Here is a 17,010-nt window from a genome sequence, read left to right as displayed (position 1 = left end):
ATGTCCTTCCCTCCACCCGTGTGCCGTCCAGCAGGCTTCGGGGGCAGCTTTGTAACTCCAGGGCCACCCCCTGCACGTCCTCTCTCTGCGTTTTAGATCTAGGTGGCCAGGCAGTTGTGGGAAATGGAAGGAGCTCCGACTGCCCCCTGCCAGCCCTGGGTAACCACAGCCATGCAAGGTCCCTGCCTGTACTTGGGAACTAGCTGTGAAGGGCATCCGCCAGGGATGTGCCCAGTGCCCAACTGTTTGCCTGCTTAAGATAAAAGACCAAAAATGGGCCGGGCGCGGTGGCTCACGCCTGTAATCCTAGCACTTTGGGAGGCCGAGACGGGCGGATCACGAGGTCAGGAGATCGAGACCATCCTGGCTAACACGGTGAAACCCCGTCTCTACTAAAAAATACAAAAAAAACTAGCCAGGCATGGTGGCGGGCGCCTGTAGTCCCAGCTACTCGGGAGGCTGAGGCAGGAGAATGGCGTGAACCCGGGAGGCGGAGCTTGCAGTGAGCTGAGATCCGGCCACTGCACTCTAGCCTGGGTGACAGAGCGAGACTCCGTCTCAAAAAAAAAAAAAAAAAAAAAAAAGACCAAAAATGAGCCTTTTTCCTTGGAAATTCATACCGCCCCCTCATTCCCAGGGAAGGAAACAAATTGATCGGTATTGCAGAAGAACGAGATCTTTGATTCGTGTCGACATTCGTTTCTAACCAACCAGCCAGAGCTGAATTGTTTCTCGCTGGTGAGCCTGGCCTAACGGACATATGAGAGGGGAGGTTTGGATTTTTTGTTTTTATTTATTTATTTATTTATTGAGACGTAGTCTCGATCTGTTGCTCAGGCTGGATTGTAGTGGCACGATCTCGGCTCACTGCAACCTCCGCCCTCCGGGTTCAAGCAATTCTCCTGCCTCAGCCTCCGGAATACCTGGGATTACAGGCGCCCGCCACCACACCCGGCTAATTTTTTATATTTTTGACAGAGATGGGGTTTCACCATGTTCGCCAGGCTGGTCTTGAACTGCTGACTTCAGGTGATCTGCCCACCTCAGCCTCCCAAAGTGCTGGGATTACAGGCATGAGCCACTGCACCGGCTGTTGGATTTAATGTGTTACTTTACTCACCAGGAAAGTGTCCATGAGTTGTGAAAGTTACCAAAAGCCTGTTGATCGCCCTGTGAAAGAACTTACCTGGCCATTGCTCTGACATTCTGAGTCCAGAATATTGTCGTCTTGATTTTATATTTAACATGAAAAGTCAGTCACTGTGTAACTTTGTTTACATATAAAAGGAAGGATGATCTCATTCTATGGAATACTAAAATACCTGACTTGGATTACTAGATTTTGGAAGACCCTATGCTCTCAGGTCATTTCTTTTTTTTTTTTTTTTTTTTTTTGAGACAGTCTCCCTCTGTCATGCAATGGCGCGATCTTCGCTCACTGCAACCTTCGCCTCCCAGGTTCAAACGATTCTCCTGCCTCACCTCCTTAGCTGGGATTACAGGTGTGCACCACTATGCCCGGCTAATTTTGGTATTTTTAGTAGAGACGGAGTTTCACCATGTTGGTCAGGCTCGTCTCGAACTCCTGACCTCGTGATCCGCCCACCTTGGCCTCCCAAAGAGCTTGGATTACAGGAGTGAGCCACTGTGCCCGTTTATTTCAATATGTATCTTGACATTCACTGAGAATGCTAGGCACGGTGGCTCATGCCTATAATCCCAGCACTTTGGGAGGCTGAGGTGGATGAATGACCTGAGGTTAGGAGTTTGAGACCAGCCTGGCCAACATGGCAAAACCCCGTCTCTACTAAAAATACAAAAATTAGCCAGGTGTGACTGGGCGCAGTGGCCCACACCTGTAATCCCAGCACTTTGGGAGGCTGAGGCAGGCAGATCACGAGATCAAGGAGATCGAGACTATCCTGGCTAACACAGTGGAGCCCCATCTCTACTAAAAATTCAAAAAAATTAGCCAGGTGTGGTGGTGGGTGCCTATAATCCTAGCTACCCGGGAGGCTGGGAGGCTGAGGCAGGAGAATCACTTGAACCCAGGAGGCAGAGGTTGCAGTGAGCCAAGATCGCGCCACTGCACTCCAGCCTGGGTGACGGAGGAAAGAAAAAAAGAGAGAAAGAGAGAGAGAAGAGAAGAAATTCACCGAAAAGCAAATTCTGAAAACATAAGTTGAATTTAATTTTCAAGCAGAGCCCTTCGATCGTGGGAGGGATGGGGAAGTACATCTTAAAAACATGTCTAAAAAGGGAATCCTGTGGCATATTGGTACCTAGACGTGAGAGTTGTTTCGTGTCTCAGCTGAGGAACGACACCCGTGTTTGCCTTCATTTTGTAATCTCGAGTCATTGCTCCGTGGGATGCTCAAAGGTGACCCACGGGTAGCCTCACACGTCCGGCTGCCACACGGCGTTTCACTAGACTCGCCTGGAGAGGTAGTCGTGTCAAAGACACGCTGCCCTGCAGCACAGATCACGAGCACGTGCACAGAAACCTTTCACTTTGCTACCGTCACACCTTCAGCAGGTCTGGGACCAAGATACTACTGCGCTGTATTCCGGGTAGTTCTTTTATTTCTTTATAACCTAGTACTATGCAGGCCCATTCAACAAAAACGCTGATAGTTAAAATGTTATGTTTCTCAGCTCCGTTCATATTTTGTGATCATGCTTTATAGACTTAAATTCATCTCTCTTCCCCAAGTCCCCACCACTGAAAATTCTTAGTTCTCTCTCTATATTTTTTTTTTTTTTCCTGAGACGGAGTCTCGTTCTGTCACCCAGGCTGGAGTGCAGTGGCGCTATCTCGGCTGACTGCAAGCTCCGCCTCCTGGGTTCACGCCATTCTCCTGCCTCAGCCTCCCGAGTAGCTGGGACTATAGGCGCCTGCCACCACCACGCCTGGCTAATCTTTTTTGTATCTTTAGTAGAGATGGGGTTTCACCTTGTTAGGGTGGTCTCGATCTCCTGACCTCGTGATCTTCCCATCTCAGCCTCCCAAAGTGCTGGTACTACAGGTGTGAGCCACCATGCCCATCTGAAAATTTTTGGTTCTCTTAAATCAGAAGTAAATGGTTTTTTGTTTTTTTTTTTTTTTGACAGAGTTTCACTCTTGTTGCCCAGGCTGGAGTGCAATGTCATGGCCTCGGCTTACTGAAACCTCCACCTCCCGGGTTCAAGAGATTCTCCTGCCTCAGCCTCCTGAGTAGCTGGGATTACAGGCATGCACCACCACGCCCGGCTAATTTTGTATTTTTAGTAGAGACGGGGTTTCACCACGTTGGCCAGGTTGGTCTTGAACTCCTGATCTCAGGTGATCCCCCCACCTCAGCCTCCTGAAGTGCTGGGATTACAGGCGTGAGTCACCGCGCCCGGCCTATGATTTTTTTTTTTTTTTTTGAGATGGAGTTTCGCTCTTATTGGCCAGGCTGGAGTGCAATGGCGCAATCTTGGCTCACTGCAACCTCTGCCTCCTGCGTTCAAGCGATCCTCCTGCCTCAGCCCCATTAGTAGCTGGGACTACAAGTGTGTGCCACCATGCCCGGCTAATTTTTGTATTTTTAGTAGAGACAGGGTTTCTCCATGTTGGTCAGGCTTATCTCGAACTCCCGACCTCAGGTGATCCACCCGCCTCAGCCTCCCAAAGATGCTCAGGGCTAGACTAATGCTGGGATTACAAGCATGAGCCACCGCCCCTGGCCAATGATCTTTAAATAAAAATATTCTCTGGGCCGGGTGCAGTGGCTCACACCTGTAATACCAGTGCTTTGGGTAGCCAAGGCAGGCAGATTCCTTGAGGTCAGGAGTTCGAGAGCAGCCTGGCCAACGTGGTGAAACCCTGTCTCTACTAAAAATACAAAAGTTGGCCAGGTGCAGTGGCTCACGCCTGTAATCCCAGCACTTTGGGAGGCCGAGGTGGGTGGATCACAAGGTCAGGAGATCGAGACCATGCTGGCTAACTCGGTGAAACCCCGTCTCTACTAAAACTACAAAAAATTAGCCAGGCGAGTTGGCGGGCGCCTGTAGTCCCAGCTACTCGGGAGGCTGAGGCAGTAGAATGGCGTGAACCCGGGAGGCAGAGGTTGCAGTGAGCCGAGATCACGCCACTGTACTCCAGCCTGGGCGACAGAGCGAGACTCCATCTCAAACAAAAAAAAAAATACAAAAGTTAGCGGGACGTGGTGGTGGGCGCCTGTAATCCCAGCTACTCAGAGGTTGAGGCAGGAGAATCGCTTGAACCTGGGAGATGGAGGTTGCAGTAAGCCAAGATCTCACTACTGCGCACCAGCCTGGGCAACAGAGCCGTCTCCAAAAAATACAAATAAATAAGAATTTTCGCTCTTCCGGGGACATTGTCTGCAGGTACTCAGAGTGGTCCAGCGTTTGACATACCGACGTAGGCTTTCCTACAATACAGCCTCTAACAAAACTAGGCTGTCCCGAACCCCTGGTAATAGAATTGTTTACCTTTATACCAAGAAGGTTGGGAAAGCACCAAAATCTGCACGTGGTTTGTGCCCAGGCAGACTTCGAGGGGTTCGTGCTGTAAGACCTAAAGTTCTTATGAGATTGTCCAAAACAAAGAAACATGTCAGCAGGGCCTATGGTGGTTCCATGTGTGCTAAATGTGTTCGTGACAGGATCAAGCGTGCTTTCCTTATCGAGGAGCAGAAAATCGTTGTGAAAGTGTTGAAGGCACAAGCACAGAGTCAGAAAGCTAAATAAAAAAAATGAAACTTTTTTAAGTAATAAAAATGAAAAGACGTAAAAATCAATCAATCAATAAATAAGAGTTTTCCAGCATCCAGCCCCAAAAGCCCCATCAGAGGACTCTTCACTTCCTCAAGATGAGTTTTCTGTCACCCCAAGTCTAGCCCTGAGCATCTTCTCGCTGAAATCAAGAACTCAACCTTAGGGGCTGGGCCTCCTCACCTGTAGTCGCTGTGCTTCAGGAGGCTGTGGCAGAAGGACTGCTTAAGCCCAGTAGGTCAAGGCTGCAGTGAGCCTTGGTCATGCTGCTGTACTCCAGTCTGGGTAACAGAGCAAGACCCATCTCCAAAGAGCAAGACCCCATCTCAAGCAGTCTTCCTGCCTCAACCTCCCAAGTAGCTGGCACTATGGGCATGCAACAGTATGCCCAGCTAATGATTTTTTGCAAAAGTAAGGTCTTATTATATTGCCCAGACTGGGCTCGAACTCTTAGCCTCAAGTGGCACTCCGGCCTCAGCCACCCAAAGTGCTGTTATTACAGATGTGAGCCACTGTGCCCGGCCTGAGACCTCATCTTTAAAAGGAAAAAAAAAAATGGCCCCTTGCTAAGGGGCAGAGACCTGGCGCTTTCTGACAGGTGAGTTGCATAACCAAAAAATAAATATGTGTGTAGGTGATTCAGAATGATTCTCAAATTAATCTAGAAGGAGAAATTAGGAATAACCAAGAAAATGTTGAAAAGGAAGATGTAAGAGGGAGAGCAGATATTAGATACTAGAAGGTACCGTAACACCACAACACCAGTTTAAAAACCTGTGGTGCTGGCTCAGAAACAGACTGAAATATAGCCAGGCACAGTGGCTCATGCCTGTAATCCCAACAGTCTGGGAGGCTGAGAGGGGATCGCTGGAACCCAGGAGTTTGAGATCAGCCTGGGTAACATAGGGAGACCCTATCTCTACAACAGAAACACAAAAATTAGCCCAATGTGGTGGTGGCACGTGCCTGTGTTCCCAGCTGCCCGGGAGACTGAGATGGGAGGATTCCTTGAGCCCACGAGGTCAAGGCTACAGTGAGCCTTGACTGTGCCACTGCACTCCAGCCTGGGTGACAGAGCAAGACCCTGTCCCAAAAAAATTGAAAAATAAAAGTAAAGGGGAAAAAAGCCTCATTAAAAAAAAAAAAAAAGTATAAAAGAAATGTTGAGAGTTCTACAAAATGGCTCTGTCCCCCTTTTAGGGGGAATGTAAGTTGGGACAACCTCTGAAGAGTCACTTAGCAGTGCATGACCACATCCTCGGAGAGCAGGAGGCCAGCAGGCGGATGTACAAAGACGTATGCGCACACAGCTTTGTTTGTTTGTTTGTTTTTCTTTTGAGACAGAATCTCGCTCTTGTTGCCAGGCTGGAGTGCAATGGCGCGATCTTGGCTCACTGCAACCTAGGTTCAAGCAATTCTCCTACCTCAGCCTCCTGAGTAGCTGGGATTACAGGCGCACATTGCCACGCCCAGCTAATTTTTTATATTTTTAGTAGAGACGGGGGTTTCACCGTGTTAGCCAGGCTGGTCTTGAACTCCTGACCTCAGGTGATCCACCTGCCTTGGCCTCCCAAAGTGCTAGGATTACAGGCGTGAGCCACCGCGCCCGGCTAGCCTTTTTATAATAGCAAACATTTTAAAGCAACCTGAAAGTCCATAAAGAGATAATGGATTGAGCAAACTGTGCTCTACCCACACACTCCCAGCAGAACACACACCTGCCAAAAATGGAAGTGGTAGAATGTGCCTGTTGGTGTTAAAAGGCATTTCAATATAAATCAGTGAATAAATCAGGTTACAAACACTGTGTACAAGATGATCGCACATCTGCTCTACACACACACATACAAATCCAGAAGCCCGTCACACAATTTTTAACTGACCCTATAGACAGAGCCTTGTAATTTAAAATTTTTTCTGTTTTTACCTAACACCCATTTTCCTACAAAAACATACATTGTTTGTATAATTCTTTTCATTTTTTATATAACAGGAAATAAAATTACCTACTTTAAAAAATATCCAGGCTGGGCGTGGGGGCTGATGCCTGTAATCCCAGCATTTTGGGAGGCCAAGGCGGGTGGATCACCTGACGTCAGGGGTTCGAGGCCAGCCTGGCTAACATGGTGAAACCCCGTCTCTACTAAAAATACAAAGAATTAGCCGGGCGTAGTGGTGGGCGCCTGTCATCCCAACTACCTGGGAGGCTGAGGCAGGAGAATCGCTTGCACTTGGCAGGGGAGGTTGCAGTGAGCTGAGGTCGTGCCATTGCATTCCAGCCTGGGCAACAAGAGCAAAACTTTGTCTCAAAAAAAAAAAAAGAAAAAAAAAAACAAGGCCAGGCGTGGTGGCTCACACCTGTAATCCCAGCACTTTGGGAGGCCGAGGTGGGAGGTTTGCTTGAGCTCAGGAGTCTGAGACCAGCCTGGGCAATATAGTGAGACCCTATCTCTACAAAACCTTGTTTTTTTTTTTTTGAAGGAGAGCGAGGATCTCACTGTCATCCAGGAGTGCAGTGGTACCAGCCTCAGGGCTCACTGCAGCCCCAACCTCCTGGGCTCAGGTGATCCTCCCACCACAGCCTCCCAGCTCACTGGAACTACAGGCAAACGCCATTGTGTCCAGCTAATTTTTTTATTTTTTTGTAGAGACGGGATTTCGCCATGTTGTGTCTAACTCCTGGAGTCAATCAGTCCACTCACCTCGGCCTCCCAAAGTTCTGGGATTACAGGCATGAGCCACCACTCCCGGCCTACAGAAACTTTTTGTTTTTTCATTTTGTTTTGTTTTTTGGAGACAGAGTCTCACTCTGTTGCCCGGGCTGGAGTGCAGTGGCAGGATCTCAGCTCACTATAACCTCCGCCTCCCAGGTTCAAGCAATTCCCCTGCCTCGCCCTCCTGAGTAACTGGGATTACAGGCGCCCGCCACCACGCCCAGCTAATTTTTTTTATTTTTAGTGGAGACGGGGTTTCACCATGTTAGCCAGGATAGTCTCCATCTCCTGACCTCGTGATCTGTCCGCATCCGCCTCCCAGAGTGCTGGGATTACAGGTGTGAGCCACCGCGCCCAGACAACTTTTTGTTAAAAATTATCATCAGGCTGGGCGTGGTAGCTCACGCCTGTGATCCCAGCACTCTGGGAGGCGGAGGCGGGCAGATCGCAAGGTCAGGAGATCGAGACCATTCTAGCTAACACTGTGAAACCCCGTCTCTACTAAAAAACGCAAAAAAAATAGCTCGGTGTAGTGGCGGGCGCCTGTAGTCCCAGCTACTGGGGAGGCTGAGGCAGGAGAATGGCGTGAACCCGGGAGGCGGAGGTCGCAGTGAGCAGAGATCGCGCCACTGCACTCCAGCCTGGGCGACAGAGCGAGACTCCATCTCAAAAAAGAAAAAAAAAATTCTTATCAGTCGATTAATAGCATGTGTGTGTTCTTCATATCCTAGTTGTAGCCACAGTTAATTCAAAACCGCTTATTTTTATTTTTTGTGCCGCTGCACAGAAAAGTCATGCGTTTTCCCAGCTGTGGAGTGTTCGTTTTTCTTCATTTTCCTTAAGTTGCATGTGATGCCCGTAACACAGGCCCTTCCTGCTGCCTCCTGCTCCCTGCCTGCCCCTCCCACCGCCTCTGTGGTTTTCTGCCCTCTCAGTAACTGCACAGGATGAGTCACCTCTTGGGCAGAGCCCCAGTGGTTTCAACACAAAGACCTTTTTAGAAGCTGCTGCTATAGGAGGAAGCGTCGAGGGGCCTAGTATACGGGTGGGAGAGTGGGTAGAGTTATTATAGGGAACACAGCTGTGGCCACTACCCATGAATCTTCCAGATCCTGAAAGATGAAATCCACTGCCCGGTTTGTATTCCCATCTTCTGAGAAACCCTTTGTCTTCAGAACCCAGCTAACACTGGGTGCAGTCGCTCAGGCCTGTAATCCCAGCACTTTGGGAGGCTGAGGTGGGAGGATCGCTTGAGCCCAGGCGTTTGAGACCAACCTGGGAACCATAGCAAGACTAAAATTTTTTTTTTTTTTTTTTTTTTTGAGACAGAGTCTCGCTCTGTCGCCCAGGCTGAAGTGCAGTGGCGCGATGTCGGCTCACTGCAAGCTCCGCCTCCCAGGTTCACGCCATTCTCCTGCCTCAGCCTCTGGAGTAGCTGGGACTACAGGCACCCGCCACCACACCCGGCTAGTTTTTTGTATTTTTAGTGGAGACGGGGTTTCACCTTGTTAGCCAGGATGGAGTTGATCTTCTGGCCTCGTGATCCGCCCACCTCGGCCTCCCAAAGTGCTGGGACTTCAGGCTTGAGCCACCGCGCCCAGCCAATTTTTTTTTTTTTTTTTTTTTTTTTTTGAGATGGAGTCTTGATCTGTCTTCCAGGCTGGAGTATAGCGGGGTGATCTGGGCTCACTGCAATCTCCACCTCCCAGGTTCAAGTGATTCTCCTGCTTCAGCCTCCCAAGTAGCTGAGATTACAGGCGTGTGCCACCACACCTAGCTAATTTTTGTATTTTTTAGTAGAAACAGGGTTTTACCATGTTGGTCAGGCTGGTCTCGAACTCCTAACCTCAGATGATCCGCCCACCTCGTCCTCCCAAAGTTCTGGAATGAGGCAGGAGAATCGCTTGAACCCAGGAGGTGCAGGTTGTGGTGTATTTTTTTGTAGAAACAGGATTTCACCATATTGGTCACGCTGGTCTCGAACACTGACTCAGACTGGTGGTTCACAGCGTGAGCCACTGTGCCCGGCCTCTACAAAAAAATTTTTTTAATTAGCCAGGCCTGGTGACACATGCCTGTGGTCCCAGCTACTCAGGAGGTGGAGGCAGGAGGATCATTTGAGCCCAGGTGCTCAAGGCTGCAGCGAGTTGTGATCGCACCACTGCAGTCCAGCCTCAGAGACAGAGCAAGACTCTGTCTAAAAAAAAAATAAAAAACGGGTTCACGCCTGTAATCCCAGCACTTCGGGAGGCCGAGGCAGACGGATCACGAGGTCAGGAGATCGAGACCATCCTGGCTAACACGGTGAAACCCCGTCTCTACTAAAAATACAAAAAACTAGCCGGGCGTGGTGGCGGCGCCTGTAGTCCAGGCTACTCAGGAGGCTGAGGCAGGAGAATGGCGTGAACCCGGGAGGTGGAGCTTGCAGTGAGCCGAGATCGCGCCACTGGACTGCAGCCTGGGCGACAGAGCGAGACTCCATCTCAAAAAAAAAAAGAAAGAAAGAAAAGAAAGCCCAGCTGGTATTTGTGCTTCTTCCGGTGCAATTTCTTGATAATACTCCCCAGTTTTCTACTCTGTAAAAACAAGGTGTTAACAGCTCCCTCTCTGGGCTCCTGTAGGAATTACACTCAGGGCATCGATGCCTGGCCAGAGGCCTGGCCACACCTGGGGCCTCACTGGCCCCTCTGCTCCTCACAGCTTTCATGAACTGCTTTTATTTTGCAAAGTGTTTTGTTTTCACTTGGTTTGATAATAATTTTGTCCTGAAACTTACCGCATAAGGTTAAGATTCCAAACCTAGACCATTCTTGCTGCCTTTTTATTTAAGGACTAGGAGCAAGACTGTGTTGCTGGGTATCCCAGTAACGATGGTGTCCTGAGCTGAGTTGCAACTGAGATGCAGAAAAGTAGGCTCAGCCTTGTTCTGAGGCGTGGAGTTGAGAGGAGTCAGACGGCTCCATTGCAAACAGGACTGGCTGCATGCTCATGGATCCCAGTGCATAAATGGAAACACAGGGCTCTGTGTTCAAAAATGAGCAAACATTTCAAGATGGCAGCGGCCAAGTCAAGCATGGAGCCTTCTGAGTGCAGGGTCCTGCATTGCTGCCTGGGTCTCGTGCAGCCGTGAAGACGGCCGTGATTGGAAACAACAGGCTCCCTTCACAGCAAATCCTCCCTGGACAGGAGAGTGCTGGCATGTCCCAGGGTTGTGAGCACCGCCGGAGGGAGAGGAGGGTGCGATCATGCAGTCCTGGAGGGCTGTCCCGCCCTGCTCCCATGGCTCCTCACTGTGCCTGAAGAGGGTGGTGGCCACAGCCATGTGGCGAGAAGCCCCCATTCCAGCCTGGCCACTGGCCAGCTTGTGGCCTTGGGGACATCTTTGGCCCCTGGGCCCTCTAAGCCTGCGGTCCTTCAAGTGAAAGGCGGCTGCTCCACACTCACTTATGATGCCTGCTCTTTCCCTCCCTTCCATGCACAGAAATTCATTGAGTTTGAAGATGCTCTGGAACAAGAGAAGAAAGAGCTGCAAATCCAGGTGGAGCACTATGAGTTCCAGACGCGCCAGCTGGAGCTGAAGGCCAAGAACTATGCCGATCAGAGTAAGTGGCTGGCGGGAGCCTGGGGGTGCACCTGATGGGCGCTGCCCTGGGACGGCTCTGGCTGGGGAGGACATGGGGCGCCTTCTACACAAGCGGACGAGAGGAAGCCCAGTGCGAGCCTCAGCTATGTATTCCAGCTCTTTGCACTGCTGCCTGTTTCTGTAATGGGCCCCAAATTGTGTGTGGACATAAGTAAATAAGGTCCCTGTGGCCCCAGAGCACTTTTGCTTCAGAGTGGATTCTGACCCCCAGATCACAAGTCTGAGGTCCTGAAGGTCCTTCCTGCACCTTTTGAACAGAGCTCCTGCAGCCCTGGGTCCCCACCTCTTCGCACTGCTGAGGAGTGACGGCTCCTTCTCAGGCAGGGGGGTGGGCCCGATGGTGTAGCCCCACTGGAGTGACAGCACCTAGGTGGGGGCACAGCTGATCAGGGCGTCTGTCCCCTGCAAGGCAAAGTGGCGAGAGGGATTTATTATTATTATTATAAGAACAATTGGTTTACTTATCTTTAAAAGTCTTTGCTTCAACTCTACTGTCGATGTTATAGGCCAGGCATGACGGCATGCGCCTGTGGTCTCAGCTGGGCTGACGTTGAGGCTGCAGTGTGGGCACAGAGAGACTCCATCTCTAAAAAAAAAAAAAAAAAAGGGCCGGGCGCGGTGGCTCACGCCTGTGATCCCAACACTTTGGGAGGCTGAGGTGGGTGGATCACCTGAGCTCAGGATTTCGAGACCAGCCTGGCCAACATGGCGAAACCCCGTCTCTACTAAAAATACAAAAATTAGCCGGGCGTGGTGGCACACACCTGTAGTCCCAGCTACTAATGGGGCTGAGGCAGGAGGATCGCTTGAACCCAGGAGGTGGAGGTTGCAGTGAGCCAAGATCGTGCCATTGCACTCCAGCCTGGGTGACGGAGTGAGACTCCGTCTCAAAAAAGAAAAATTTTAAAAAGAAGAAGTGATGATTTCCTGTGTAATTTTCCTTTTCTGTAATTAGATGTTTTGTTTTGTTTGGAGACAGAGTTTCACTCTTTTCGCCCAGGCTGGAGTGCAATGGTGCGATCTCAGCTCCCTGCAACCTCTGCCTCCCGGGTTCAAGTGATTCTCCTGCCTCAGCCTCCCGAGGAGCTGGGATTACAGGCACCTGCCACCACGCCCGGCTAATTTTTTTGTATTTTTAGGAGAGATGGGGTTTCACTGTATTAGCCAGGATGGTCTCGATCTGACCTCGTGATCCGCCCGCCTCGACCTCCGAAAGTGCTGGGATTACAGGAGTGAGCCACCATGCCTGGCCCAAGATGTTTTAATAATTGCAACTGATCCGGCTGCGGTTTCCCTAGCTACCTCAACAGCAGGTTCCTTCATCTCTGAAAAGTTAAGATCAAATTGGGGAAAGAAACTGTTTCGATATGTTAGACCTACTGCTATCCCCAGCCAAGGCCTAAAGGCTGCTGTGCTGACAGTGACCTGCTGACGAGTCTGGGGCCAGAGGGTGACCGCGGTGGCAGCTTCCACACACAGGTGAACACGCTGGCATTCACAGTGCAGAGCAAACCCAAGGGCCGCGCTGAGCATACCTAGGTGATGCCTTTCCATAATTACAGTGTCTCCTGGCCCCTCAGCTTTCAGTGCATTTCATGTGTGAAACATTCTTAGCTCTCTTCTTAGAAGGAGAAAAACATAAGCTCAAATTACAGGCAGGGCTGGGAACAGTGGTTCACACCTGTAACTTCCACACTTGGGGAGGCCGAGGTGGGAGGATCCCTTGAGCTCAAGAGTTCAAGACCAGCCTGGGCAACCTGGTGAAACCCCATCTCTACAAAAAATACAAAAATTAGCCGGTCATGGTGGCTCACAGACTTGTGGGCCCAGCTACTTGGGAGGCTGAGGTAGAGGATTGCTCAAACCCAGGAGGCAGAGGCTGCCGTAAGCCTTGATCATGCCACTGCACCCTAGCCTGGGTGACAGAGAGAGACCCTGTCTCAAAAAAAAGGAAATCAAATTACAGGCTGAGGCTGTTCACTGGGCCGGCACCAGGAGTAGGGGCCAGATGAGGGCAGAGAGCTGGCCCCGGGCTCCCTCCAGGTGGTGGCTGTGCTCTGCCCCAGCGGGAGCTCACAGAGAGGCTGCGGGGCTCTGATCCCACCCAGACAGGCAGCCCTTCCCGCGGCCGCAGCCGTTGCCGGGGTCAGCACAAACCTGGGATGGCTGATTGGCTCCCTCCTTCAGCAGCCAGTTACATGTGTGTAGCGTGCACTGTCTATAACTCGTGTGCTGTGTGTGGCATCTGTGAGTGTTGAGTGCTGTGTTTGTCCTCTGAGTTGTGTGCTGTGTGGAGTGTCTGTGTGTCGTGTGCTGTGTGTGGCGTCTGAGTTGTGTGCTGTGTGTGGCATCTGTGTGTCGTGTGCTGTGTGCGGGTCTGTGAGTCGTGCACTGTGTGCAGCGTCTGAGTGTCTATGTGCGGCGTTGTGTGCTATGTGCAGTGTCTGTGTGAGTCATGTGCTGTGTGTGGCGTCTGTGAGTGTCGTGTGCTTTGTGCAGCATCTGTGAGCTGTGTGTTATTTACTGTGTGTTAGTCACATTTGCTGCATGCAGCATCTGTTAGTCACATGTGTCGGGTGTCGTGTCTGTAAGTCCTGTGTTGTGTGCGCTGTCTGTACGACGTGTGTCAGGTGTGGCATCTGAGTTATGCTGTTGGGTGCTGTGTCTAAGTCACGTGTGTCAGGTGTGATGTCTGTACGCACCTCCGGCTCCTTTGGGAGACCAGACTGACCGCTTGGCACTGACGCCTGTGCTGCTCCTTGGGATGGGATCCCCATGCTGGCAGCGCAGCCTCCCTGGGTGACTGGTAGAGATGCAAGAGCCCAGCGTAGACTGCCGCGGCCTCCAAGGATATGCCGGGCCAGCTAGCCCCCAGGCCACAGAGCAGGATGGCCAAAGTGAGATGTTGAACCACATAATCTGTGAAGTCATTTCCAAACAGACACCACAAAGCCGGGGAGGATGGGAGGGCAGCACGCCGAGGACAGGGCACAAACTGGTGGAGGACCTTACCATGTGCTCCCCGGGGCTGTCTCTCACCTCGCCACGCCAGCCCTCCCCATCGGTGTGCTGCGGACAGAGCTGAGGTTTGAACACAGCCGTGGAGGTGGCCATCAGGCCGGGGGCACGCTTGCTCCATCAGTGGGACATGGAGTGGGGTCCCCTGGGTGTGGATGCCCATCAACCTATCATGCTGCTTCTGCGTCTCTTGGGCAGAGCACATCTGGGGCCAGAGGGGACCATGTTGGTGTCACGGGGGGCCTCCTGTTTAAGGGAGACATGACTGTCAGCCCAGAAGGCTCACGGTCATGATTGGTCTCCCCAGCCCTTGGCGTGTGTGCGGGACCCCACTGCTTGTTCTGCCAGGCACGTCCCTTTGACTTGTCTTAGAGGTTACTCACTTCGAATCCCGCCTCCTCCCATAAGCTTATTGTGCACCTGTTCCCGTGCCTGGCGTGCCTGGGTTTTGCCTGCATCTCAGGCTCCTGGCTGACTTTAGCACAGAGAGCGCCTGTGGGTTTCCCCACCCCCGTAGTTAACTCCCAACAGAGCCAAGTGTTCCCCCATGGCACAGCGCACACACAGCAGCCCCCCAGACAGCCTTGTACTTACGGGGCTGCTGCTGGTTGCCCCAGGCCCCAGCCTTGTCCTGGAACCCTCTCCCTCCACGGTTACAACCCAGAGTTCAGGGCCATCGAGAAGCGGCTTGTGCAGCTCAGACAGTGATTGTGTTTTCCAGTTTCCCGGTTGGAGGAGCGGGAGTCGGAGATGAAGAAGGAGTATAATGCCCTACACCAGCGGCACACAGAGGTAGGTGCCCAGAGGCAGGCGCAGAGGTGAGGGTTCGAGAGAGGACCGCGGCCTGACGCCTGCGACTCTTGTGGACCATGGTTTTCTTCCCTAGCGGGTCCCTTTTCTAGCATTTGCTGCCAGGCTTGAAGGCTGTCAGCCTCAGGCTGGTTAGATTCCCCTCCAGGACGCTGTCTTGATTTCTGCCCCCACAGGGCAGCCGGAAAAGCCTCACAGGTTAGAGAGGGGAGGGAGAGAGCCCCCCCACAGCAGAGCTAATGCAGACATTTCCCTCCTCGCAGATGATACAGACCTACGTGGAGCACATCGAGAGGTCTAAGATGCAGCAGGTCGGAGGAAACAGCCAGACCGAGAGCAGCCTGCCGGGGCGGAGGTATGCGGGGCGCGGGGGGCAGAGGTACGCAGGGCAGGCACAGGCCGGGGTCATGGTGCTTGTTATGGCCCGCGCTCTGGGCTCAGGACGACAGGGAGCGCTCTGGAGACCCAGGAGGAGGGAGCTGGTTGGAGTGTGGCTGAGCAGGGATGTGGGGGGGCTGCCCTGGGCGATGGGCATGTGTGGAGCCCCTGTGTCCCTTCTGGGTTGGTCCACAGTTCAGTCAGGGAGGCCCCGGGAAGCTTGCACACATTTAACCTTACTATCCACAGATTCTGTGTTTGCAAATTTATCTCCTCACTAAAATGTATCTGTGACCTCAGCCAGGCACAGTGACTTATGCCTGTAATCCTAGAACTTTGGGAGGCCAAGGCGGGAGGATTACTTGAGCCCAGGAGTTCGAGCTCATCTTGGGCAACCAGCAAGATCTTGTCTTTACAAAAAAACAAAAAATGTTTAAAAATTAACTAAGCATGGGGTGGCACTTCTAGGACATACTGCCTCAAATAACTGCCTGTAGTTGCAGCTACTCAGGAGGCCAAGAGAGGAGGATAGCTTGAGCCCAGGGGCTGGAGGCTGCAGTGATCTACAGTCACGCCTCTACACTCCCGCCTGGGCAGCAGAGTGAGCCCCTGTCTCTACAAAATAAAATAAGAAAATCATCTGCTCATGTGAAGTCAAAGAATAAACAACAAAAAAAGAGGCTGGCATGGTGGCTCATGCCTGTCATTCCAGCACTTTGGGAGGCCAAGGCGGGCGGATCATGAGATCAGGAGATCGAGACCATCCTGGCTCACACAGTGAAACCCCGTCGCTACTAAAAATACAAAAAACTAGCCAGGAGTGGTGGCGGGTGCCTGTAGTCCCAGCTACTCTGGAGACTGAGGCAGGAGAACCACTTGAACCTGGGAGGCAGAGGTTGCAGTGAGCCAAGATCGTGCCACTGCACTCCAGCCTGGGCAGCAGAGTGAGACTCTGTCTCAAAAAAAAAAAAAATTCAGGGTGGGTGCAGTGGCTCACACCTGTAATCCCAACAGTTTGGAAGGTTGAGGCAGGCAGATCACTTGAGGTCAGGAGTTTGAGACCAGCCTGGCCAACATGGTGAAACCCCGTTCCTACTAAAAATACAAAAATTAGCCGGGTGTGGTGGTGCATGTCTGTAGTCCCAGCTACTCTGGAGGCTGACACAGGAGAATCACCTTAACCCAGGACGTGGAGGTAGCAGCAAGCCAAGATCACACCACCGTGCTCCAGCCTGGGTGCTAGAGAGACCCGATCTCAAAAAAGAAAGAAAGGAAATCAGTGCTCAGGCACTTCACAGTCCTTTGCAGACAGGCACACGGTGGAGAAATGGGAGTCCCTGCGCTGGCTCCCCACAGAGGTGGGACAAAGCGATGTTCTGCCTCCTGTTCAGCTCCTGTCCGGATGCCTGGGGAGGAGGCAGGAGGGCTAGACAGTGTCATGTGTCATGCATGAGGCCAGTGCTGGGGCCAGTTCCAGGGGGCTCCAAGCCCAGCTGTGACACCAGTTAGTGGGGTGGTCAGTCACCCTATATTTCCAACCTCGTTTTCGCTTTTGTAAAATAAAGGAAATAGAACTGACCGGGATGCATTGCTTTGAGGACTTGAGGTCACAATCTTATACGCGTACCTGCATGCGTACATATTTCCCCTTGGGGCAATGGTTATGTTTGCAGAACTTTCTAGAACATC

At 51.7% G+C, this 17,010-nt stretch overlaps 1 protein-coding gene and 1 pseudogene across 5 annotated transcripts in view; both read left to right on the top strand.

Moving 5' to 3' along the window:
• MAPK8IP3 (mitogen-activated protein kinase 8 interacting protein 3) overlaps positions 1–17,010 on the top strand; it is a 61,662-nt gene that overhangs the window by 9,022 nt on the left and 35,630 nt on the right. For all 4 annotated transcript variants that reach the window (XM_025371010.1, XM_025371012.1, XM_025371013.1 and 1 more), the window contains exons 2-4: positions 10,954–11,074; positions 14,855–14,925; positions 15,207–15,298. In XM_025371010.1, the coding sequence (XP_025226795.1) occupies positions 10,954–11,074; positions 14,855–14,925; positions 15,207–15,298 (284 nt within the window). The remainder of the gene's footprint in view (positions 1–10,953; positions 11,075–14,854; positions 14,926–15,206; positions 15,299–17,010) is intronic.
• On the top strand, positions 4,339–4,774 carry LOC112614661 (annotated as a pseudogene). Its single transcript, XR_003117111.1, has one exon. The product of XR_003117111.1 is annotated as a 60S ribosomal protein L34 pseudogene (transcript).

The sequence above is a fragment of the Theropithecus gelada genome, chromosome 20 (genome assembly GCF_003255815.1).
Source record: "Theropithecus gelada isolate Dixy chromosome 20, Tgel_1.0, whole genome shotgun sequence".
In the NCBI taxonomy this organism is placed as follows: domain Eukaryota; kingdom Metazoa; phylum Chordata; class Mammalia; order Primates; family Cercopithecidae; genus Theropithecus; species Theropithecus gelada.
This window is presented reverse-complemented; position numbering and strand designations above follow the sequence as displayed.